The 27,337-nt window shown below is 37.6% G+C and overlaps 2 protein-coding genes across 2 annotated transcripts; one reads left to right on the forward strand and one right to left on the reverse strand.

The window, feature by feature from the left end:
- Positions 1–693: 693 nt before the first annotated feature.
- LOC100705188 (ladderlectin) lies at positions 694–3,265 on the reverse strand. Its single transcript, XM_003456554.5, has 9 exons — positions 3,167–3,265; positions 3,016–3,073; positions 2,900–2,929; positions 2,776–2,820; positions 2,548–2,580; positions 2,054–2,145; positions 1,674–1,799; positions 1,419–1,518; positions 694–967 (listed from the first exon to the last, which is right to left on the reverse strand). The coding sequence occupies exons 2-9, from the start codon at positions 3,062–3,064 to the stop codon at positions 897–899; spliced, it is 546 nt and encodes a 181-aa protein (XP_003456602.2). The 5' UTR covers positions 3,065–3,073; positions 3,167–3,265; the 3' UTR covers positions 694–896.
- Positions 3,266–19,147: 15,882 nt separating this feature from the next.
- Positions 19,148–21,933, forward strand: LOC100702492 (ladderlectin). Its single transcript, XM_005461356.4, has 9 exons — positions 19,148–19,255; positions 19,349–19,406; positions 19,495–19,524; positions 19,605–19,649; positions 20,082–20,114; positions 20,518–20,609; positions 20,864–20,989; positions 21,145–21,244; positions 21,696–21,933. The coding sequence occupies exons 2-9, from the start codon at positions 19,358–19,360 to the stop codon at positions 21,764–21,766; spliced, it is 546 nt and encodes a 181-aa protein (XP_005461413.1). The 5' UTR covers positions 19,148–19,255; positions 19,349–19,357; the 3' UTR covers positions 21,767–21,933.
- Positions 21,934–27,337: the final 5,404 nt, after the last annotated feature.

Consider the following 27,337-nt stretch of genomic DNA (forward strand, 5'->3'; position numbering starts at 1 on the left):
CTTACATTGAGCCACGTGGATAATTTGCATTGCTTCGGGATTTTGAAAATGAAATAGCTAATCCAATTAGTTAATCCAATAGCTAATAAAATAGCTAATCCGTGTGCTAACAGGAAAGGGAAATGGATTTTAAAATGAGGAGTGGAATTGCCATTTTACACGTCAGAAATAAATCTTTGGTTTTTGAAACCACTTACCTGTTTCTCTGTTTTAAAATATGTTTTAAAAACGATTTTGAAAATCTGTTTTTTAATTTTGGAATTTTGGAATGTTTTTTTAAATATGGTTTACATTGAGAATTTAATTCATTTTTTGGTGAAATGTCATTTTCAAAAATGTATTGATGAATTAATAATTCATTTTGAAAAATAAATTTAAAAATATTTTTATTTCAATTTAAATTATTAAATAATAAATTACTTTGGTAATGTTTGAATAAATAAAATAATTTTTAAAAATTAATTTGTACAAGACTTTACAAATGCATAATTTATTGTACAATTCATTATTTAAGCACAGGATTCTTTATTTCGATGTGCGTGGCTCTTGTGTTCCTCCATGGTTTTTGCACTTAGATGTGCATAAATCTAATATTTGGGGGTGAACTGTCCCTTCAGTATTTGGTATTGGTATTATTTGTAGTCATGAAGAAATCTTTAGCTTCAGAAGACTTACAAAAAAGGTACAACAAAGGAAATTACACATTGTCTTTATTATAGAAAAGAAATTGTTACACTCACCAACAAAATTTCCTAGCACTTCATTATTTAAGACTTTGAAGAATACATTTACAAAAAACATCTGCCATTCACTAACACATACAACAGACTTTATGTTTTTAAACAGAAAAAATACCATGTGGTCCACCCACAGGCCTCATATGCTTAACATAAATGTTAACAACCAAATGCATTCTTAGAGCAGATGAAAGGATTGCTGGAAGTACACTGAGTGTTACTCCAACCATCTGGAATAAGAAAGAGAAAAATCAAAATTAACATTAAATTCATTAAGGCAGTGGTTTTATCATTAATTAACAACATTTAAATAGAGGTCAGCACCTATTATTTCTTATTTAAAAATATATTCATTTCATCCAAGTTAGAATTTTTCACCTAGATTAACACCCCACCTGCAGTTACTTTGTGTCCCAGCAGTTTAGCATCCTCACAGTAGACTGACAAATTATGCATTGTAATTCCAAGTAAGCAAACCCTTTTAACACACTTTACTGACACACTGTATGTCAGATTTAACAAAATGGCATACATTAAAACACAGGGTGTGTCAGTCTCATAGCTTGAAGAAGCCATGTATCAAATTTGATCTGAACTAACATACCGAGGTTAACTCTACAAGTCACGCTCTGTGTAAGAAAATAAAATATTATAACATTTTCAGAAGCTGATATTGCTTACAGGCAGATTGTAGGTAGAGGCAAGAGTAGGTGCTGGAGGAAGACTGGCTGTACCAGTTGATGTAATAGAAGCCCTCACGGTCAATCCAAAGCCACTGGTTCTGAGAGGCAAAGAACATACGTGTGAGGAAGTGTTGTCTTAGTCTCTTCATTTATTCTCACATCCATTCTGTGTAAGTCTAGACCCACTTCTGACCAGGTCCTAAGTTTGATCTGGACTGACTGAGGTAGTGTTTCTTTTTTTCTAAAACTCTACCTGCAGCCAGAAACCTCCCAGCCAAGCAGTAGTCCGACCCGCTGTCTGTGTCATCTGTTGGAGGAAGCTGTACTCTCTGGGGTTGGCAACTGAGGCCAGATTGCCACCCAGACTATTGCAGTACTCCTATTGGATAGATGAACCACAAAGAGATGTATCATTAAGCTGCAGTGTGAACTTAAAGCTCTGCGAGTCATGTGGCAGACTGACTGACCTACAAATATATACAGTCACCAAAGCTTTGGGTCAGGGGAAGCACAGGCCGTCATTTCTATGATTTCCATGAAAGGGTGTTTCTAAAAATTTGCTCAACTAATTCAAAAACCATGGATAATCTCATTGTTCAGCTGTAAATGTATAGTTTAGATCAGTGACAGTACCTCAGCAGAGATCCAGGACTTGGGACTATTGATGAACTTGAAGCAGCGAGAGCCATAGCTGAACCAGCCATCTGGACAGAAGTTAAAACGAGCTGCAGGCAGGCAGACAGTAATGAATGCTTCATTATTGTGTATACTTTTGTTTCTTTACTTTTAATCACGCTTTTATAGCATGTTTAACAGCCTGAAAAGGCATATAAAATGACATTTTAATGGGAGAGAAAAATGTATTGATTAAGTAAATAAAGACATTTAACAAAAGCTAAAATTCCTATTGCTCATCAGTTTCACCACAGCATCCTTTCCAATCAATCCTCAGTAGGGATGGCAAAACTATGGGCACTAGACTTAATAAGCTTACACATTGATACATATCCAAACTTCTCTGGCAGAGAGAGGTGTTTGAATTTGATTTGACTATTTGTTGCTGTTAATCAAAAGATTATTTACCAGTGAGCTAAACAAGGTGAAAAAGGGAAGTGAAAGAGTCTTACACTGAGGTGTGTCTGCTCCCTCAAACTCTTGGGCTGCACAAAAACGAAAAACACAATCAGGGATAAAAAGGAAGATATATATATATATATATATATATATATATATATATATATATATACATATATATATATATATATATATATATATACATATATATATATATAGGGATAGATAGATAGATATGATTTTAAGGATATTCTCATTGGTTCCTCATTGGTTGAACTGACCAGGGGCAGCAGCCACATCTTCCTTCAGGATGACCATTGCTTCTTCTGTGGACAAACCACACGTGTGTTGGTTTTAGATTCTTACAGTCTTTGTACATCTTAAAACAACACCTTCAACACTCACCTGAAGCCTCATGATTGTCTTCAGCTGGAGCTGCAGAGAAAAATGACACAGTCAGTAAAAATGGTGCATTAGTGACTCTCCCATCATTTCTTCAGGGTTGGCTGATTGAATCTGACCTGCCAGTGCAGCATAGAGGAGAGCAGAGAGGAGCAGAACAGTCTTCATGTTGATGCTCTGTTATGAAATAAACAAAAAATGCCACTAAATATCCAGAAAGAGCAGAGGCATGAAGTCAGTGAATGAAAAGCTCTGCAGTAGGGTTCTTACCTGTCAGGTAAAGCTATTGTTCAAGTATCAGCTAAGTGATGCAGTAATGACGGGGAACTTCTCTGCTCTTTATATACACAAACTGAGTCACATCAGGTCACGTTCCTGTGGGCGTATGCAGGCCAGGAAGATATTTGCAAAGTGTGCATAAAGGTATGTACTTGAACTTTGATCTGTTTGGTAAACAGGAAGTTATAATGTGCAAATTGTATCTGGCACATGTATTGTGATACATTGCGTCATGTTGTTTTGATTAGGTGCAATACAAAAACAGTGAATTGAAATGTATTGGACATTAACAGTGGTTGCCAAAAAATGACACACTTCATTGTCTTCAAAATGTGTTTTCACCTGTCAGTTTGTATACGATAAGCATGTAATGATACTTAAGGGAAATAAGCAAGTAAATGAAAACAAGGACAAAACAATGAATGACGGATCTTGTGACATATTCAAAATATACTCAAGCTATGACATATGAACAGGACTGACTACCAAATAAAAAATAACACTAGCCAAATCATATTAGCAGAACAATAACAAGGCAAGTGGCATAAATGTAAAAGTAGTCTTTAAAATTTAAAAACTCCTCTAAGTATAAATGCTAAACTTTAGACATGATACTCAAACATCACGTTTTCTTGAGGCACAACAATCCGTGTATAAACAAAGTTTATGGACATTTAAGCAGTAAAACCAGATAACTAAACTGTATCTTATTTCCTTACGACTGTATTTACCAGAAGTCCTTTTTCCTTGGCAGTGGTGCAATGTTTCAGTTAGTAAATCAATTATCGATTGACTGGAACTATAAAGACATTTTATGATAGAATTATTGCCCATAATCAACAGCAAGGAATAACATGACCTGAAACAATTACTTTAATTACCAAAAGATCTGGTATTATGGGGAACAGTCCATACTGTACCGTTTAAACAAACCCAGAATCACATAGAATGTTTAAATAAACAAATTTAACGAGTCCAAAAAAACTCACAAATTCTAGGTAAACTTTCCCAGGACCAGGACAGCACCACAATGCATCCCAGAAGTCAAACACTCCAGATTCTTGTTGTGACAATCTGTTTCTAATGTGTCATGTTTTGGAATTCAGCAAGTTTGAATACTCTGGTTTAGAGTGATCTCCATGAACCAGCAAAAGGCTTTTGATAGAAAGTATTGTGAGGATTTGTGTTATTTGGTTTTGTACACTTTTACATTAATATTATTCAATCATTGTAATAAGGCCATTGGCATCTACAGCTGGACTGTTTAAACCAACTGTTCTGCTTGCTTATGCAGATGACTTAAATTTTTTTTATTAAGAGGGATGCAGATGTAAGGGCATTAGAGTCATGACTTCGTAGGAGAAATGTTTAAGGGCTGAAAATGTCATGGTCGCCATGTCTCTTTCGCTGGCTCACTTTGGGCTACGGTATAGTATTTTGTTAAGTGTGCCTATGCCAAGAGGCACACTTATTACTATTCCAGATTTATTATTATTATTATTATTAAGTGTGCCTATGCCAAGTGGCAAACTTATTACTATTCCTCAGATTTATTATTATTATTCTTGTTAAGTGTGCCTATGCCAAGAGGCACACTTATTACTATTCCAGATTTATTATTCTTATTATTATTAAGTGTGCCTATGCCAAGAGGCACACTTATTACTATTGCTCAGGTTTCTTATTATTATTATTATTATTAAGTGTGCCTATGCCAAGAGGCACACTTATTACTATTCCATATTTATTATTATTCTTATTAAGTGTGCCTATGCCAAGAGGCACACTTATTACTATTCCTCAGATTTATTCTTCTTCTTCTTGTTAAGTGTGCCTATGCCAAGAGGCACACTTATTACTATTCCAGATTTATTATTCTTATTAATATTAAGTGTGCCTATGCCAAGAGGCACACATATTACTATTCCTCAGATTTATTATTCTTCTTCTTATTAAGTGTGCCTATGCCAAGAGGCACACTCTGTGCATGTGTGTTTCCAAATGTGTCCATATTTGTGATTGTGTGTATCTGCAGGCTATTATACTTTTTTTTTTTTTTGCCGATTTTTTTTTCATTTAACAAGTATATTTGAGGGACCCTTAGCATGTTCAGCGTTTTTTCAGCTGTCCATTTCGCTTTTCCAATTTTTCTATTTAAGTTTTTAATATTGTGCTAAATCATAGCATTTCTGCTGCTTTTTAGTATTTCTGCTAAATCATACTATTTCTGCTATTTTATAAGATTTGTGCTAAATATAGTATTTCTGCTAAAACATAGTATTTCTACCAAATATAGTATTTCTGATTAATTATACTTTTTCTACCAAATCATAATACAGTATTTCTGCTTTTTATAGGATTTGTGCTTAATATAGTATTTCTGCTTAATTATAGTATTTCTGCCATTTTACAGTATTTCTGCTAAAACACAGTATTTCTACTAAATGTAGTATTTCTGCTTAATCATAGTATTTCTATATATTTCTGCCAGGTCGCCAGGCAGTCAATCCTGTGTGAGGACTGAGACACTCAAATTTACATAAATGGGCCTGCACGGCTTCCCAGCCAGCCAATCATATCTGAGGGATGAGACATTCAAATTTACATATCTGGGCCTTCATGGCTTTCCAGCCAGCCTATCATATCTGAGGGCTGAGACATTCAAATTTGCATATTGGGGCCTTCATGGCTTCCCAACCAGCCAATCGTCCATGTCATATATCTCTAAAAATGCATATTTTTATTTTAAATAGACAACACTTGACGATTCCCCCATCTCTTCTGAACAAAACGGTGTAAAAATGACCATTCTAGCCCCTACGGTTAGGAAATTATGGCCATTTGTTCGAGGGCAATCCTGAATGTCAGAAATACACTGAGGAAAACTCATACCTCTCTCTGTGTCTGTGTGTGTAAGGGCTGATTACAGCAGGTGCAGCTAATTTAACTGACCTAGATATACCAAGCCCTGACTCTTAACAGCCCCTGTGCACTTTTACGCTCTGTGTATGTGTGTGTCTATCAATATTTCTCCTATGTTAAAGTATTACTCCTCAATCATAGTATTGCTGCTAAATCAAAGTACTTCTACTACATCTTAGTACTTCTGCTCAATCATAGTGTTTCTGCTAAATCATAGTAGTTTTGCCAAATCATGGTATTTGTGCCAAATAATGCTTTTGGGGCCTAATCATAATATTTCTGTTATGTTATTGTATATGTGCTGAATATAGTATATCTGCCAAATCATAGTATTTATCCCAAATCATAGTATTTATGCCAAATTACAGTATTTCTGAAAAAAAGCAGAAATAGTACCTTTTAGCAGAAATTTATGCCAAGTGAAAACATAGTATTTCTGCTAAATCATAGTATTCCAGCCAAATCATAGTGTTTGTACTGAAACATAGTATTTCTGACAAATCACAGTATTTGTACCCTATCATAGTACTTCTGCCATATCATGGTATTTGTGCCACATCATGGTATTTCTGCCAAAGAATAGTATTTGTGCCCAATTAATATTTCTGTTATGTTATAGTATTACTACTAAGTTGTAGAATTTCTGTTATGTTATACTATATGTGCTGAATATAGTATATGTGCCCAATCATAGTATTTATACCAAATCATAGTATTTGTGCAAAAATATGGTATTTCTGCCCAATTGAAGTATTTGTGGAAAAACATAGAATGTCTGTAAAATCATAGTATATCTGTTATGTTATAGTATTACTACTAAGGCATAGTATTTCTGCCAAATCATAGTATTCCTTCAAAATCATAGTATTACTGCAATTTCATAGTATTTGAGCGAAATCAGAATCAGAATCAGAATCGTGTTTATTGGCCATGTATATGTGCAGACAAATACAAGCACAGCAATGTGCTTGAGAGCCACCATCTACCAGAACCAAATTCCTTGTATTTGTCTGCACATATACATGGCCAATAAACACGATTCTGATTCTGATTCTGATTCTGATTTCGCTCAATCACACACACACACACACACACACACACACGTGTCTATATATACATTACACATGCATACACATACATACACAAAGCTGTATAAACCAACTATAAATAAGTAATCTAAACCTATGTACATAAAATACAGAAATGAAATGAGGTGGAATGAATTCTTCAGAATGTACATAAGGTGCAGTTGCAGTCTGGCAGTGGGAGCAGCGTGACAGGTCAACTGTTTAGAAGGGAGATGGCGAGGGGAAAGAAACTGTTCCTGTGTCGGGTGGTCCTGGTCTGCAGGCTCCTGTACCGTCTGCCAGAGGGCAGCAGGTCAAAAAGTCTGTGTCCAGGGTGTGAGGGGTCTGTGATGATTTTCCCTGCCCGTTTCCTGGTTCTTGAGAGGTACAGATCCTGGATGGAGGGCAGGGGGGCGCCAATGATCCTTTCTGCTGCCCGTACAGTCCGCTGCAGTCTGCTCCTGTCCTGTTTGGTGGCTGAAATCATAGTATTTGTGCAAAAACATACTATGTCTGCAAAATCAAAGTATATCTGTTATGTTATAGTATTACTACTAAGGCATAGTATTTCTACCAAATCATACTATTTGTACTGAAACATAGTATTTCTGCCCAATCATAGTATTTGTACTAAATCATAGTACTTGTGCCAAAACATAGTATTTGTGCCAAGGCATCGTATTTGTATGGAGTCATAGTATTTCTTCTAAATCATAGTATTTCAGTCAAATCTCAGAAGTTGTGGTAAAATGCAGTATTTCTGACAAATCATTGTATTTGTGCCAAATCATGGTATTTTTGCCAAATCATGGTATTCATGCCAAATTATAGTATTTGTGCCCAATTAATATTTCTGTTATGTTATAGCATTATTACTGAGTCGTAGAATTCCTCTTATGTTATAGTATATCTGCTGAATATAATATATGTGCCAAATCACACTATTTGTGCAAAAACATAGAATGTCTGCAAAATCATAGTATATCTGTTATGTTATAGTATTACTACTAAGGCATAGTATTTCTGCCATATCATGGTATTTTTGCAGAAACAGTATGGCTGCAAAAACATAATTTTACTGCAATTTCATAGTATTTGAGCAAAATTATAGGATACGTCTGCAAAAACATAGTATGTCTGCAAAGTCATAGTATTTTCGCAGAAACATAGTATTTCTGGTAAATCATAGTATTTGTACTAAGTCATAGTATTTCCGCCAAATCATAGTATTTGTTTCAAATCATGGTATTCGAACCAAATCAGAGTATTTGTGCCAAAGCATCGTATTTGTACAAAGTCATTGTATTTCTTCTAAATCATAGTATTTCAATCAATCTCAGTAGTTGTGCTAAAACGCAGTATTATTGCCAAATCATAGTATTTGTACCCAAACATATCAGTTCAACTTATTTAACTCTTCTCAACAGCCCAATGCCCCTTCTTCACCCCGTTTCAGCAGAATTGTGAGTTTTTCCACCCCTTTTCAGCACAAATCCAAGCTTTTTCAGGTGTTTTCAACAGAAATCTATTTTTTAGCAGAAATTCTGTTGATTCACCTGTTTTCAGTGCAACGTTCTACTTCTTTACCTCTTTTCAGTAGAAATTCTGCTGATTCACCTATTTTAAGTAGAATTTTCAGCCTTTCACCTCTTATCAGTACAAATCTCAGTATCTTCTGCTCATTTCAGAAGGAACCTTTTCACCTCTTTTCAGTACAAATTTGAACTTCTGTACCCCTTTTAAGCAGAATTGTGCCTTTTCACGTCTTTTCAGCAAAGGATTCTGCTTCTTCACTTGTTTTCAGCATAATTTTTCAGTTTCTTTACTGCCATACAATTTTTGCAGCTTTTCATCTTTTTCAGTCATTTTCAGTAGGCAGCTTCAGCATTCCGGCATCCACACAGCATTTTCGCAGGAAATGCAAATTTTTCTAGCTATTCTTCTAGTTGCTTCTGTACACTTTTTGGCACTTAACTACTTCCTCAGTTTTCAGCCGATTTTCTCCGTTCAAACTCTAAACTGTTCTGCTCTTTCTGCTCTTTCCAGCTATGACTTTTGGTGTTTATTACTATTATACTTTTTAAAAATTACACTTTTTTCCTTTAATTTGTCCCATTGAAATGAATGGAAAACTTCCACAATTCTGCTAAAACTTGCTTGTTTTTGAAACCTAACTACTTCCTCATACTTTCACCTAGAAACTCCATTCAAACTTTAAAATGTTCTCAAATTATTGGGCTGTTACTGTATGATTCAGCTTTTTCCGATCTTCTACCGTTTTACTCTTATCCCTCTTTAAGTTTTCAGTTGCAAAATTGTGATTTTTCAGAAAATACATGCGTTGCTATGGTTGCTATGGTTGCTATGCAATGCAGAGTGAGCGCTGGTCTGTTCTGAATTTTCTCTTCATGTCTAAACAACTTCTTGCTACTTGCTCAATTTCCACTCAACCCCCACAAATTATACATCAAAACGTAGGTATTTTTGCTGGTTTTCAGAAATTGTCACTATCATTGTTGTGGGAGTTATAGATTTTTTGCAAATCTCCTCAAAGTAACACAAAGTCTGAAAACTCTCCATAGAAAGTCAATAGACAGTTTGTTCAAAATCAGCACTGGATTTCTCTAATGAGAGGCATTTTCAAATTGTCATATCTCCTTAACGAAACAAAGTTGAGACATGAGGCTTGTGCCAATATATCTTCAGACACTCCTGATGCTCACAATTCAAGAATTTGTTTCTCACCTATTACCGTTTGGCCATGAATTACATTTATTTGAGAATAGGAAATTTGTCCCTCGCTCAGATTTCTTCAGATTTCAAACTCTGGAAATGAGGCACTTTTTTCTCTCGTCATATCTTTTTGATGGATTTCAACAGAGCCCTGAAAATTTCCATGACTGTTCACCAAAGCCTGCTGTTTCTTACGGTGAAAGAATGATTTTGAAGCTCCATAGAGATTTAGAGTTACACAACATTGTTTGAGGGCAAGTCAAGGCAGATTTTGCTTCGCCTCTACTCAGTTACAGTGTGTTACAAGTCATATATCTTTAATAATTTATATTTTATCCCTGAATTATGAAGACCTGATGATTCCCCCATCTGTTCTGAACAAAACAGTGTGAGAATGACCGTTCTAGCCCCTACGGTTAGGAAATTATGGCCATTTGTTCGAGGGCAATCCTGAATGTCAGAAATACACTGAGGAAAACTCATACCTCTCTCTGTGTCTGTGTGTGTAAGGGCTGATTACAGCAGGTGCAGCTAATTTAACTGACCTAGATATACCAAGCCCAGACTCTTAACAGCTCCTGTTTACTTTGTGCTCTGTGTATGTGTGTATGTATCAATATTTCTCCTATGTTAAAGTATTACTCCTCCATAATAGTACTTCTGCTAAATCAAAGTACTTCTACTACATCTTAGTACTTCTGCTCAATCATAGTATTTCTGCTAAATCATAGTATTTCGGGCCAAATCAGAATATTTCTGATATGTTATAGTATTACTACTAGGTAGAAGTATTTCTGTTATGTTATAGTATATATGCTGAATATAGTATATCTGCCAAAAAATAGTATTTATGTTAAAACATAGTATTTCTGCTAAATCATAGTATTTGTACTGAAACATATTTTTTCTTCCCAATCATAGTATTTGTACCCAATCATAGTATTTCCGCCATATCATAGTATTTGTGCCAAATTATGGGATTTTGCCAAAACATGGTACTTGTGCCAAATTATAGTATTTGTGCCCAATTAATATTTCTGTTATGTTATACTATATCTGCTGAATAAGGTATATGTGCCAAAACATAGTATTTATACCAAATCATAGTATTTGTGCTAAAACATAGTATTTCTGCCATACTGTGGTATATGTGCAAAAACATAGACTGTCTGCAAAATCACAGTATATCTGTTATGTTATAGTATTACTACTAAGTCATAGTATTTTTGCTTTGTCATAGTATTTGTGCTAAAAGGTAGTATTTCTGCCAAATCATAGAATTACTGCAATTTCATAGTATTTGAGCGAAATCATAGCATATGTGCAAAAACATACTGTCTGCAACATCACAGTATATCTGTTATGTTATATTATTACTACTAAGTCACAGTATTTCTGCCAATTCGTAGTATTTGTACTACATCATACTACTCGTGCCAAATCATAGTATTTGTTGCAAATCATAGTATTCAAAACAAAATATAGCATTTGTACCGTATTTCTGCCAAATCATAGAATTACTGCAATTTCATAGTATTTTGAGGAATCCCTTTTGTGATAGTATTACTTCTAAGTCATAGTATTTCTGCTTTGTCATAGTATTTGTACTAAAACATAGTATTTCTGCCAAATCATAGTATTACTGCTATTTCATAGTATTTGAGTGAAATTACAGTGTTTCTGCAAAAACATTGTATTTCTGCTAAATCATAGTATTACTGCTATTTCATAGTATTTGAGTGAAATTACAGTGTTTCTGCAAAAACATTGTATTTCTGCTAAATCATAGTATTTCTGCTAAATCACAGTGTCTGCCAAATCATAGTATTTGTCCCAAAGTATAGTATTTCAACAAAATCACAGTATTTCTGCTATGTTATAGTATTTGTGCTTGTAGAAAAGCCTGTGTTAGTGTGAGCTACATTACCCAGCAGCCTCTGAGCAGTGAGGGGATTCATGGGACTTCTGAGCTAGATGGTCTTCCTTTGTTCCTGTGCTAACGATTGAGGAGAGAGCTGCTGGGAAGGGGAGCAAATAGCCCATCCTGTATTTGTTGGGGATGGTGTGTGTCACATAAACGTGAGTTAATGTTCCATGCTTAAGATGTTTACCCTGCTACTTGTGTGTATTGGTTTTAGTTACCTTTAGCGTATGTGCTAGTTAGCGATAGGTATGGCAGCCCAGTTATTTTATTGTTTTGGGCTTGTTCCTGCTTTGTTTGTTCCCCCTGCAAATTTATGTGAATTTGTACACTGTAATATCACTGTATTACGTAGTGGCTAAGTAGGAGGCTGACTGTTACTAAGTGCATCAGTGTACATAGGTCATCTCTTGTGTTGGAGTGCCCTCTTGTGGCGCCTTTTGGGTAGTGCCTTAGTAAATGTGAACACTGCAAGAAGTGGTATCAGACTGGTTTGTAGTGGAGGAATTTGTTGCCAGTTTCTTTCATCTTTAATCCGTATTCATGTTGTAATGTATACCCTGTTCTTAATCATAGAAACCACACCATATCACCCCTCCACATCCTCCTACTGTATGCCATATCTCCCTGTAACATCCATCAGACTGCCAATAAACTCCACCTGTGGTAATCTAATCCCTGGATGTCAGCCTCTCCTTCTGACCGAGGATAGCTACTATTGCAGCACCACCCAGCATTAAACTGACGTACACCATTCTGTACAGTGCTAAATCATAGTGTTTGTGCCAAACAATAGCATTCACCCAAATAATAGTATTTCTGCTATGTTATATTTTTACTGCTCATAGTATTTCTGCCAAATCATGGTATTTGTTCCAAAGCATAGTATTTCTTCCAAAGCATAGTATAACTGCAAAATAAAAGTTTTTGAGCCAAAACATATTTTTTGTGCTAAAACATAGTATTTGTGCCAAATCATAGTATTTCTGCTAAATCCTAGTACTTTTTGCTAGATTATAGTATTTCTGCTAAGTCAAAGTATTTCATGTAAATCATAGTATTTCTACCAAGTCCCAGCGTTTCTGCTAAATCATAAATCATACATAATGTTTCAGCACAAATTGTATGATTTGGCTCAAATACTATGATTTGGCAGAATTTTCTATGTTTCGGCACAAATGCTATGATTTGTAAGAAAAAATATTTTTTAGTATAAATACTACGTTTTAGCAGAAATACTATGTTTTAGCACAGATTCAGCTAACAACTATGATTTGTCACAAGTGCTATGATTTGGTACAAATACTGTGATTTGGCACAAACACTGTGATTTACCAGAAATACTGTGATTTGGCAGAAATACTATCATTTGGTTCAAATATTATGATTTAGAAGAAAGACTATGTTATAGTATAAATACTATGTTCAAACTTTAGAAAAATTCTGCTATTTCTGCCAATGTGTGCTATGACTTTTGACCATTGAAATGAATGGAACACATTATCAATGTGGTCACTGATTTTGCTTGCTGGAGTGAGCTGTGTTTTAGCTCAGTGAGATGAGCAGCAGTTCTCAGAGCGGGAGGCCCGGGTTCAAATTGCGCTTATGGCAACATCTTTTTCAGTTAACAGTTACATTTTTTAAAAAACCTTTTCAACACAAATTTTAGCTTCTTCACTCCATTTCAGCTGAATTTCCAGCTTCTTCACCCCTTTTCAGCAAAATTTTCAGTTTTTCACCCCTTTTCAGCAAAAATCCTAGCTTTTTCAGCTGTTTTCAGAAAAACTAATCTTTTCATCAGAAATTTGGCTGATTCACCTCTTTTCAGCGCAACGTTCTGCTCCTTTACCTCTTTTCTGCAGACATTCTGCTGATTTACCTCTTTTCAGCAGTATTTTGAGCCTTTTCACCTCTTTTCAGCATTTTCAGCTTTTTCATGTTTTCAGCTGAAATTTCAGTTTATTCACCTCTTTTCAGCACATAGTTCTACGTCTTCTGCTTCCACTACAAGGCATCCACACAGTATTTTCGCAGGAAATGTAAATTTTTCTAGTTCTTTATACTTTATTCTAGTTGCTTCCGTACGTTTTTTGGCACTTAACTACTCCCTCAGTTTTTATCCAATTTTCGCCATTCAAACTTTAAAAAATTCTGCTTTTTCTGCTAATGCCGGCTATGACTTTTGGTGCTCATAACTTCTATAGTTTTTGAGATATTGAATTTTTTATGCAAATTTTTTGCCCATTTCTTCCACATTATCAGTGGGGTCACTGATTTTCCTTGCCGGTTTGAGCTGTGTTTTAGCTCAGTGAGATAAGCATCCGTTCTCAGAGCGGGAGGCCTGGGTTCAAATCCCGGTTATGGCAACTGTTTTTTTCAGTGCACAATTATACTGTTTTAACCCTTTTCAACACAAATTTCATATTCTTCACCCCTTTTCACCAGATTTTTCAGTTTTTTCACCACTTTTCAGCACAAATCCCAGCTTTTTCAGCTGTTTTCAGCAAAAACCTCTTTTCAGCAGAATTCTGCTCATTCACCTCTTTTCAGCACAACATTCTGCTTCTTGACCTCTTTTCAGCAGAATTTTCGGAATTTTCACCTCTTATCAACACAAATCCCAGCTTTTTCAGCTGTTTTCAGCAAAAACCTCGTTTCAGCATAACGTTCTGCTTCTTTACCTCTTTTCAGCAGAAATTCTGCTGATTGACCTCTTTTCAGCAGAATTTTCACCTCTTGTCAGCCCAAATTCTGCTTACTCACCTCTTCTGCAAAATTTTCAGTCTTTTCACCTCTTATCAGCACAAATCTCAGCTGTTTTCTGAAAAAACCTCTTATGAGCAGAAATTCTGCTGATTCATCTCTTTTCAGTGCAACTTTCTGCTTCTTTACCTCTTTTCAGCAGAATTTCTGCTGATTCACCTCTTTTCTGCAGAATTTTCAGCCTTTTCACCTCCTATCAGCACAAATTCTCAGCAGCTTCTGCTCATTTCAGCAGAATTGTCAGTCTCTCCACCTCTTCTTTGTGGGAATGAGTTTGGCTCAGTGAGATGAGTAGCCACCTTGAGACCAGGAGGGCCAGGTTCAAATCCTGCTCACAGCAACTTTTTTTTTTCACCACTTTTCAGCAAAAATTTCTATTTCACACACACACACCGGTCTTTCTCGTTGACTCTGTGTAATAGCTGGACTTATTTTTCATTTTTATGGGCTGATGATTTATGTATTCATTTTAGTAACGGTATAAACAGTGGAAGGTGGTGGATTGTCCAGATGCTGGTCGATGTGAAAAAATAACTCAGTTGTTTGGTGGTGGCTAATGTATAGCTCAAACAGAGGGCCAGCAGGTGTATGAGGGAAACCGGAGGCAGCAGAAGCAGACCCAAGGCGGCCGTTGGTCCGAGCATCAGGTGAACTGAATTTCAGGTAAGAAGTTATGACCTGCAGTCTATCTGGGTCAGATATAAACCAAGTTTAGGTGTAGTTTATTTTCATTGTGCTGACTTTTTACAATCAGTTACAATAACTCATACTGCGTGCTAGCTAGCATGATGGAGTTTCTATACAGCTGGGTGGGTGCTTTGATGTTACTGATACCGTAGTGAGCTTTATTTTATTCATAAGGTTAGTTAGTAGAGTTGCCAACCGTCCCGTACAAACGTAATCGTCCCGCATTCAGAGAAAATATTACGCGTTTCGTATTGAGCTGGAAAGGAACACAGTTTGTCCCGTACTTCAGCTAGAATGAAAAAAAGACACAAAGCTGGATTTATTCTGTGTCTTTACACAGCTGCCTCTTCTCCTCTCATTCTCTCCCCCTCGCTCGCCTGTTTCTTCTTCAATCATGAAACTGATCAATGATCAGCTGATCAGCTTTTCTCTCTTGTTTGTTTATCGCCCACTTTGCGCCAGAACGGGGAAACCGGCAGATGTCGCGCTAAACAACAACAGCACGTTTAAGCTTGATCAGCTGTTGTTAGAATTTATTTAATATTAATTTCTAGGATCAGCTGATGTTTGCTGGAGCCACAGCTGTAAAAGCTGCTGGTCATGATATCGGTTTGGATATTTTGGCGCAGTTCTCATGTTGCTTTGTTTTATTCCTTCTGGTGGTATGAATGGCAAACTACACTCATTGACAGTAGCATAGGCACACTTAAAATTTCTTCTGAAATTTTCGCTCTCTAGTTTTGTCTGTCACTCTCCTTCCAGCCGGTCCCTGGAACGTTGAATGCCTTGAGTTCATAAACCCTCTAATTCTAAAATTGCTTCAATAATTGTTTGGGGTAGTGTTAATACTCGCTTGTATGTGCGGATTCCCTGGACCTGTTCATACAGGAGATGTACAGACTGTCCACAAGTACTGTTCCCCAGACGTTGAGTTTTTAATGCTGAAATGCCGCCCCTACTATCTGCCGCAGGACTTCTCAGCTGTATTTTTGGCCATTGTTTACATCCCGTTCCACAGCAGCGCTCGGCAAACTCCACGACATCATCGGCACATTAGAGACAAGTCAAACTGCAGCCACCATTGAGGACTACTCTCTCAACCTACAGGATAACAAAAGTAAACCTAAAACACCCCTGTTTCTGATAGCACATGGTTGGTGTTGTTTTCAAAGTCCTCAGCCACACAGGAAACAGACAGGAAACAACCCAGACAGGAAACAGCCACCGCCCCAAACCAGGTAACTCAAAGAAAGAGAAACATAATTAATATAACAGAAAACATTTTCAGAAAAACCACACAATGCTATTACATGCACGCTTCATAATATCAGTGTTAGGCTTAAGGAAAAACATTAATGAATTTTATTAGTGAAGTAACTGAAAACCAAACTAATAAAGTGAATGAATGGACTTGTTTTGCCCATGTGTGGCTGATGCCATCACACCATCCTCTCCCTGCTTTCCTGTGCTCTCCTGTCCTCAGACTCTCTTTGCTGCTTCATGTCCTCTCTGTTGAGGTCTAGCAGCTCATCATCCCTGTCTCTTTTCCTCTTTCTCATTGTGTGGGTGGCTGATACCTTCCTCATCACTTTCATTTTAGTCACCCACTGCTGCGCTTGGCCCTGGAGTGTCCTCAGGTAGAGAGGAAATTAGGACAGAGGCCTAATGGAAGACCTCTGTCCTATCTCCTCATCCATGAGGGCAAACCAGGGCCAAGTAGCAGCAGTAGGCTTCCTACTGACTCCCTCTCCTGATCCTGGATACTTGCAATCCCAAAGGCAGAGAAAATCAGAAATGACAGTAGACAAATAAGAACAACACAACAACTGTTAGTAATTGTAATTTATTAACTTGTGTTCTTAAGAAGTATCTTCTTGATAACACACATATTTTGTATTTCTGTAAGTTATCACATTTCTTTCTGACCTGCGAGGCGGTGACTTTCCCCTGCAGGCCCATCTTCTCCTGATCACACACAACAAATAAGAGAAAACCATGGCAACCATGTTAATCCCTAAATCCAAAAGTTTTCACAGGAGAACACAAGAGGAATACCGTTTGCACATCACAGGTTCTGTACAGCATGAGGGTTAATAGAAGTGTACTCATATGAATATGATGTGTAAATTGATTTATTATTGTACCTCCATGCCACAGTGGCCGAATTCTTCACCCCCATGAAGAGGTGATCGTTTTCTCCTCATTTTAATAAATTGAGCCGTTTGGTCTATGTTCCCTAAAACATATAACAAACAGGTTCATTCCTCTCCCGTATTTATTCCTGCTTCGTCCGCAATTGTTATGGGGAAAATTCTTCTATGTGACTCAATGAATCCTAGGATATGGTTGGACGCAAAGGATACACTCGACCCATCCTTCAAATCTGGGGAAAAGGAGGACGCATTTGTCGCCACATTTGAACAGGTCCAGGGAATCTGCACACAGAAGCAAGCATTAATACTACGCCAAACAATCACTAAAGCACTTTTAGATTTAGCTGGGGGGTTACGAACTCAAGGCGTTCAACGTTGCAGCGACGAGCTCTTCTAAGCCGCAACCTTAAATAGCGGCCAGGAAAAAGCAGGAACTAATCAGCGGCAGGTGTGGATCATCAGCACAGGTGCGTGGGCCCAAAAGCAGGAGGTCAGAGGCGAGCTCTGCCCAGGCAGACAGAGGACAGTGAAGGAGAGAGGGAGGGGGAGCGGGGGAGTGACAGACAAAACAAAAAACTATACCGTAGCCCAACGTAAGCCAGCCGGAGAGACATGGGGACCGTGAAATTTTCAGCCCTTAAACATTTCTCCTACGAAGACATGACTCTAATGCCCTTACATCTGCATCCCTCCTAATAAAAAACATTTAAGTCATCTGCATAAGCAAGCAGAACAGTTGGTTTAAACAGTCCAGCTGTAGATGCCAATAGTCTTACTACAATGATTAAATAATATTAATCTAAAAGTGTACAAAACCAAATAACACAAATCCTCATGATCCTTTCTATCAAAAGCCTTTTGCTGGTTCATGGAGATCACTCTAAACCAGAGTATTCCAACTTGCTGAATTCCAAAACATGACACATCCGAAACAGATTGTCACAACAAGAATCTGGAGTGTTTGACTTCTGGGATGCATTGTGGTGCTGTCCTGGTCCTGGGAAAGTTTACCTAGAATTTGTGAGTTTTTTTGGACTCGTTAAATTTGTTTATTTAAACATTCTATGTGATTCTGGGTTTGTTTAAATGGTACAGTATGGACTGTTCCCCATAATACCAGATCTTTTGGTAATAAAAGTAATTCCTTAAATGTCCATAAACAGTGTTTCATAAACGGATCATTGTGCATCAAGAAAACATGATGTTTGAGTATCATTGTCTAAAGTTTATCATTACTACTCAGAGGAGGTTTTAAATTTTAAAGACTACTTTTACATTTATGCCACTTGCCTTGTTATTGTTCTGCTAATATGATTTGGCTAGTGTTATTTTTTATTTGGTATTCAGTCCTGTTCATATGTCATAGCTTGTGTATGTTTTGAATATGTCACAAGATCCGTCATTCATTTTTTTGTCCTTGTTTTCATTTACTTGCTTGTTTCCCTTAAGTATCATTACATGCTTATCGTGTACCAACTGACAAGTCAAAACACATTTTGAAGACAATGAAGTGTGTCATTTTTTGGCAACCACTGTTAATGTCCAATACATTTCAATTCACTGTTTTTGTATTGCACCTAATCAAAACAACATGAGGCAATGTATCACAATACATGTGCCAGATACAATTTGCACATTATAACTTCCTGTTTACCAAACAGATCAGAGTTCAAGTACATACCTTTATGCACACTTTGCAAATATCTTCCTGGCCTGCATACGCCCACAGGAACGTGACCTGATGTGACTCAGTTTGTGTATATAAAGAGCAGAGAATTTCCCCGTCATTACTGCATCACTCAGCTGATACTTGAACAATAGCTTTACCTGACAGGTAAGAACCCTACTGCAGAGCTTTTCATTCACTGACTTCATGCCTCTGCTCTTTCTGGATATTTATTGGCTGTTTTTGTGTATTTCATAACAGAGCATCAACATGAAGACTGTCCTGCTCCTCTCTGCTCTCCTCTATGCTGCACTGGCAGGTCAGATTCAATCAGCCAACCCTGAAGAAATGATGGGAGAGTCACTAATGCACCATTTTTACTGACTGTGTCTCTTTTTTCTCTGCAGTTCCAGCTGAAGACAATCATGAGGCTTCAGGTGAGTGTTGAAGGTGTTTGTTTCAAGATGTACAAAGACAGTAAGAATCTAAAACCAACACACATGTGGTTTGTCCACAGAAGAAGCAATGGTCATCCTGAAGGAAGACGTGGCTGCTGCCCCTGGTCAGTTCAACCAGAGTTTCAGCGCCACAACCTTAGACCTCAGTATCATCTCAAATTTCAAGTATAGTATCATCAGTACAGTCACAACTTGAATGTTATTTTGAATCGCACTGTTACAGAGTTTGAGGGTTAGCAATGTGCATCCTTAACCAACTCACACAAATTTAACTTGGACTCATTACAAGGCACATAAATGACCTGTATGCAATTTCAGTTTCACATAATGGTAAAGGGCTTCACATCTTGTGTGTAGGAACCAATGAGAATATCCTTAAAATCATAGATAGATATATTTATATGTATATATGTATATATATATATATATATACATATATATATAGATAGATATAGATATATAGATATATATATAGATATATAGATATAGATATATCTTCCTTTTTATCACTGATTGTGTTTTTCGTTTTTGTGCAGCCCAAGAGTTTGAGGGAGCAGACAAACCTCAATGTAAGAATTCCCTTTTTGATCTTGTTTAGCTCACTGGTAAATAATCTTTTAATTAACAGCAACAAATAGTCAAATCAAATTCAAACACTTCTCTCTGCCAGCCACATTAGAGAAGTTTGGATATGTATGAATGTGTAAGCTTATTAAGTCTAGTGCCCATATTTTTGCCACCCCTACTGAGGATTGATTGGAAAGGATGCTGTGGTGAAACTGATGAGCAATAGGAATTTTAGCTTTTATTAAATGTCTTTATTTACTTAATCAATATATTTTTCTCTCCCATTAAAATGTCATTTTATATGCTTTTTGAGGCTGTTAAACATGCTATAAAAGCGTGATTAAAAGTAAAGAAACAAAAGTATACACAATAATGAAGCATTCATTACTGTCTGCCTGTCTGCAGCTCGTTTTAGCTTCTGTCCAGATGGCTGGTTCAGCTATGGTTCTCGCTGCTTCAAGTTCATCAATAGTCCCAAGTCCTGGATCTCTGCTGAGGTACTGTCACTGATCTAAACTATACATTTACAGCTGAACAATGAGATTATCCATGGTTTTTGAATTAGTTGAGCAAATTTTTAGAAACACCCTTTCATGGAAATCATAGAAATGACAGCCTCTGCTTCACCTGACCTAAAGCTTTGGTGACTGTATATATTTGTAGGTCAGTCAGTCTGCCACATGACTCGCAGAGCTTTAAGTTCACACTGCAGCTTAATGATACATCTCTTTGTGGTTCATCTATCCAATAGGAGTACTGCAATAGTCTGGGTGGCAATCTGGCCTCAGTTGCCAACCCCAGAGAGTACAGCTTCCTCCAACAGATGACACAGACAGCGGGTCGGACTACTGCTTGGCTGGGAGGTTTCAGACTGCAGGTAGAGTTTTAGAAAAAAAGAAACACTACCTCAGTCAGTCCAGATCAAACTTAGGACCTGGTCAGAAGTGGGTCTAGACTTACACAGAATGGATATGAGAGTAACTGAAGAGACCAAGACAACACTTCCTCACACATATGTTCTTTGCCTCTCAGAACCAGTGGCTTTGGATTGACCGTGAGGGCTTCTATTACACCAACTGGTACAGCCAGTCTTCTTCCAGCACCTACTCTTGCCTCTACCTACAATCTGCCTGTGAGTAATATCAGCTTCTGAAAATGTTATATTATTTTATTTTCTTACACAGAGCGTGACTTGTCGAGTTAACCTCGGTATGTTAGTTCAGATCAAATTTGATACATGGCTTCTTCAAGCTATGAGACTGACACACCCTGTGTTTTAATGTATGCCATTTTGTCAAATCTGATATACAGTGTGTCAGTAAAGTGTGTTAAAAGGGTTTGCTTACTGGGAATTACAATGCATAATTTGTCAGTCTACTGTGAGGATGCCAAACTGCTGGGGTACAAAGTAACTGCAGGTGGGGTGTTAATCTAGGTGAAAAATTCTAATTTGGATGAAATGAATATATTTTTAAATAAGAAACAATAGGTGCTGACCTCTATTTAAATGTTGTTAATTAATGATAAAACCACTGCCTTAATGAATTTAATGTTAATTTTGATTTTTCGCTTTCTAATTCCAGATGGTTGGAGTAACACTCAGTGTACTTGCAGTTATCCTTTCATCTGCTCTAAGAATCCATTTGGTTGTTAACATTTATGCTAAGCATATGAGGCCTGTGGGTGGACCACATGGTATTTTTTCTGTTTAAAAACATAAACTCTGTTGTTTTTATATTTTTTTTTTTTGTAAATGTATTCTTCAAAGACTTAAATAATGAAATGCTAGTAAATTTTAAGCTTTGTTGGTGAGTGTAACAATTTCTTTTCTATAATAAAGATAATGTGTAATTTCCTTTGTTGTATCTCTTGTAAGTCTCCTTAAGATTCTTTCAAATCCAAATAACAATAAATAATACAAAAAATAATACAGAATAAATAATAAAGGGGCAGTACATCCATACATCCCAAAATTAGATTTATGTGCTTTGCCTCTGGTCTGTAATGCTTCTTACATATCTAGGTTGTTTTGGGTGTGAGATGTTGTTAAATTTAAAAAAAAAAAAAGGCACACGTACATGCAAGTGCAGAAACACCATCAGGGATGTTCACTGATAACAGGAAAGACGACCTGGGTTGAAATACCCATGCAGGCAGGAACTGTTTAGGAGGTTTATTTCAAATCTAAAATACAGAGAAAACACAAACAACCATGAACCAGAGCAGAAAACCAGAACAACAGTTAGCCGATTTTTTGTCCCAGTTCAGCCCTTTATCCTTTACAGGCAGAGAGTTTATTAAATGTTTAAACTGTAGAGATACAATAATTTTGCTGCTGTAAAATAAGCATTTAATCCATAAATGCATATTACATCGTTTTTAGTGAAAAATAATCCCCCCAGAAAGGCAGGAAAAGCCCTGTAACTTACTTTAAAACTAAATATGTTCACTAAAACAGTGGACAGAGCTACAGACCCATGGCACCCTTACCCAGTCAGCTAGCAGCTATGACCAGCACTACTTGTGCAGTTAATAAAAGGACATATAATGTTTGTCGCGCTGTTACACACACAGCATGCTCATTTTTGTCAATTCGTCAGTTGCCACAACTTACCAACGTGTACGTAATAAGCTAATACTCCTGTGTGCTATAGACTACAGTGTACCCTGTTTGCCGAGCACATGGCATTGTATAGAGATCGAAAATGTGACATCAAAACCGCAAAGGATTGTAGGTACGAGTGGCAAGTGGTACTAGCGCACGCAGGCTTTCACAAGAAAACAGTCACACAGCGATAAAAAGAAACACAAAGAGCGGCAAGAAGCTGTTGTATTATTAACTGCAATAGCCGGTCGCATGACAGCCACGGGAAGCCGATGGGTAAAGAGATCAGTTTTTATTCGGATTCCATCATGGAAGAGAAATTGTTCAGGCCATGTTTCCGAAGTAACAAAGAGCCGACGGATGGCCTGGATTGCACCCATTCGAAGACCAAATATAACGTTCCAGCACACTCCAGCTCACATGTTAGTCTGCTCCAAGCATTTCCACAAAGGTAAGTCTTTTGTTGTAGTTATTACGTAATTTATCATAACATAATTGTTGATGTAGGTTACAAATAAGTCTTATATTGATTTCAATTGAATTCGTTGCGCTATGCTGCTTTGTTTACTGTGGCTTTGCGGGCTAATGTTTGTTGTGTTTTGTAGGAAAACCAGCCAACAAAATGCTGGAATGCGATCCAGACTGGGCACCTCTATCACCCTGGGTCATACCGAGTTTAAAGCTGCTACCACAGCCAGATTTGATTGGTTAAGAGAGAGTGGGAGCGATATCAAAACAGCCACGAAAAGTCCCGCATATATGTGCCCAAGGGTTGTATTGAAGCAATCAAGTGATGAATAACTGTTTTCCAGTATGTTGTTTTGATATGGGGGGTTTTTTTTGTTTTTGTTTTTTTTGCATTGTTGATTTGTTTTTCACTGAAGCAGCTAATAAAGCACAATGGAATACAATTTTACTTTTTTCTTGTAAGATTCTATAATAGAATGAAACAATAATGCCGATTTTGACTAGAGACCGGCCCACCAGGTATTATAGGAAAAGCCATAAAGTCTTTGAATGAAAACAGACGCTGTTGTGACAGTGATGTACATTTTCTTGTTGGTATATGTATGATTTCTATACATTGTACGTCAGATAAAAACTTTGGTTGTAAGATTCAGATAATTATTTAATAAAAGCTAGATATTTTAAATGAGAATAAGAAAGAAAAGTATGTCTTTGTGCCCCCCTTCCCTGTTAATGCCCTACCTGGCCCCCTGGCAAAACTTTGTTAGACCCGCCCCTGCACAGTTACCACTGTTTCTCCATCAGTTCTGATGATTCTGTAAGGACATCTCCTGGTTTCATCTTCATGTTTCCCTCTCACCAGATATCCAAACCGATATCATGACCAGCAGCTTTTACGGCTGTGGCTCCAGCAAACATCAGCTGATATTAGAAATTAATATTAAATAAATTCTAACAACAGCTGATCAAGCTTAAACGTGCTGCTGTTGTTTAGCGCGACATCTGCCGGTTTCCCCGTTCTGGCGCAAAGTGGGCGATAAACAAACAAGAGAGAAAAGCCGATCAGCTGATCATTGATCAGTTTCATGATTGAAGAAGAAACAGGCGAGCGAGGGGGAGAGAATGAGAGGAGAAGAGGCAGCTGTGCAGCTCCAGCTTTGTGTCTTTTTCATTGTAGCTGAAGTACGGGACAAACTGTGTTCCTTTCCAGCTCAATACGAAACGCGTAATATTTTCTCTGAATGCGGGACGATTACGTTTGTACGGGACGGTTGGCAACTCTACTAACTAACCTTATGAATAAAATAAAGTTCACTACGGTATCAGTAACATCAAAGCACCCACCCAGCTGTATAGAAACTCCATCATGCTAGCTAGCACACAGTACGAGTTATTGTAACTGATTGTAAAAAGTCAGCACAACGAAAATAAACTACACCTAAACTTGGTTTATATCTGACCCAGATAGACTGCAGGTCATAACTTCTTACCTGAAATTCAGTTCACCTGACACTCGGACCATCGGCGGCCTCGGGTCTCTCCTCCTCCTGCCTCCCCTTTTCCTCATCCACCTGCTGGCCTCTGTAGAAGCTCCACCATTGCCACCGCCATACAAGTGAGCTATTTTTACACATCGGCCAGCATCTGGCCAATCCACCACTTTTCATTGTTTATACCATTACCAAAAAATATATATATATCATCGGCCCATAAAAACGAAAAATCCCCATCAGCCAGTCCAGCTATGGTCGTGCCATCAGTTAACTCTTCGCGTGCCAGCTGTGGCACGCGTGCCCAGGGTTTCCGACCCCTGCTCTACCTAATCACATGAGCCAAGATGTGAAAATGGGTGTGGGTCACAATCAGCCAAGGTTTCGGGTGAGCTCATTGTGAGACCTAGCCCCACCCTATCATGTGATTTCCTGAGGTGAGATGGCCCAGGATGTGAGCGAGCGTTAAGACGTCTGGGAAGGGATCTCAAAACTGGATTATAGATGGCAGACAGTGGGTGTCGTAAACCACCGCCTCTGTTCAAAGATGGTGGCTGTGGTAGGACTTGACTTAAGCGGCCAAAGAAGTGCAGGAGACAGATGCTGTCCAGTGTATCAAGTAATTTATTCACCATTTTGTGACCAAACCAAATTTACAAAAATAAATTTAAAAAAAACTCATCTCCAATAATTAACTCAGTTCAAATAAACATAGCTGAACTTAAATCAACAGAAATTAAGGTCAAAATGCACACAGCTACACTGACCTGGTCCTTCCTTCCTGAACACCTGCATTCATCTGCTTAAATAGTTCATTCACCCCTGGCCTATACTCAAACCTGTACTGTTACTCTTCCTAGCAATAAAACTCTTGTTAGATTTGTTTTGTTGGATTGTCATTTATGCCTAGAAATATATATTTATATATTCTTAGAAGTATATAATCATTTGTAGATTGAAAGAATGTGTCATCCTAGGAGGTCTGTAACAACTCTGTGTAGCATGAAGAGGGGGGTGCGTTCACTCCTCTTCAGACTGTTCTGGCATAGATCACACACCTCTTGGGATCATGAGCCAGGTTGTATCTTCTCTTCTGATATATGGTATAGCAAACACACTGTTAAAAGAAAATTGTACATAATGTGATCAGCTACATGAAATGTGCTCTTTTTATGGATCACTAAGCAAACCACATGTCTATGTGACTTTTCACCTCATAACTTTTGTGATGAACTTATTCAGCTACTAACCACTTCCTCTTTCTGTAAGAACATGCAGACTTAGAAAAGGGGAACCTCAGTTCTGAGTTCTTAGAATAACTCTGTTATCTTTGTACACACACAGAGAGAGACACAAGAAAAGTATAAATAAAGCACGCAGACAGTGATGAGACGCAGGTCTTGCATCCATGACTGCCCTCGCAAGTAAAGACAACTGCAGTGTTTGTGTTTTCTAACTCAGGTGTCTCAGCTGAAGAACTACGGGGTGATTTAAAGAAATCCCCTGTCATTTAAATTGGTCCTTCGAGCTTAGCGATGGAAACAACAGACACGTTTCTGTGACTCCAATGTAAGGTCTGACTGCTGTGTCCTGACGTCGTCGGAAGCCAGCACCGAAGTCTGTCGACAGCCCTCTCCAGGTAGAGGTGAAAGACCTGGGACGTGAAATTCGGGTCCAGGCCGGTGGTTTAGTTCTGGTCTACGATGCTGGGATTGAGCCAGACGACCTGACAACCAGCAAAAGACAGCTGAGGGTGAGAAAACACTGTTTTGGTCTAACCCGCCACAAGGGTTTGAAGAAATAAACGCGTGAAATAGGGTTTACGTTCGCCGAAAAGGAACTGTGTTTAGAGTGTTTCAAGAGGTAGCCGTCAAATACTTCATAACAAAATAGGTTTAAGTTCGCCACAAGGAACTGTGTTTAGAGTGGTTTTAGAGGTAACCGTGAAAAACTTCGTGACAAATTAGCACGCAAATGTCTATCTGTGTGTATGTATATGTGTGTATGTCTTTGGAAGTAAGTTGATTTTACAGCACAATACGCTGCTGAACTACTTCCATCTTTGTGTATCCTGCAAAAGCCAACGTACGCGCGGAGTAGAAGGGCGTGTCAGCCACCACCCTGGAGTCTAGTACCAGAGAAGGCTCTGCAGTTCTGTGATAATGGGGAATCAGCCCACCAAACTCACTGCTGACGAGCAGTGGCTAGGAAAGAAATTTCCAGGCGCCAGACAAATCAGTGCTTGTAGATGGAGAAATCCTAAGAAGACAAAATGTCCCACTATACACTCACCCATATCAGGAAGAACACAATAATCCCTTATCAAGTAAAAGATTAGAGATCAAAGTTTAAAAAGGGCTGGATACACACCCAACTGAATACATATAAATACAAGAGGAATAAAGTGGAATAAACAAAAGGTTAAATTAAATTAGAGCTTATCTCTACTGGATTCAAACTAATAATAGGAAGGATAACAACCTGTAAACTGGTATTAACAATGAAACATAGTTTGGATGACAACCATGTCCAGAATGAATAGAATGAATGAAAGCAGATAATTCACACGAAAATATATTAATAAAATAGAGAGATGCATAAGGTACATTAAGGCTGTGTCATTGTTCAGCCAAGGAAAGTGTGTGAAAAGGAAAATGTCTCC

The sequence above is a fragment of the Oreochromis niloticus genome, linkage group LG6 (genome assembly GCF_001858045.2).
Source record: "Oreochromis niloticus isolate F11D_XX linkage group LG6, O_niloticus_UMD_NMBU, whole genome shotgun sequence".
NCBI lineage: Eukaryota > Metazoa > Chordata > Actinopteri > Cichliformes > Cichlidae > Oreochromis > Oreochromis niloticus.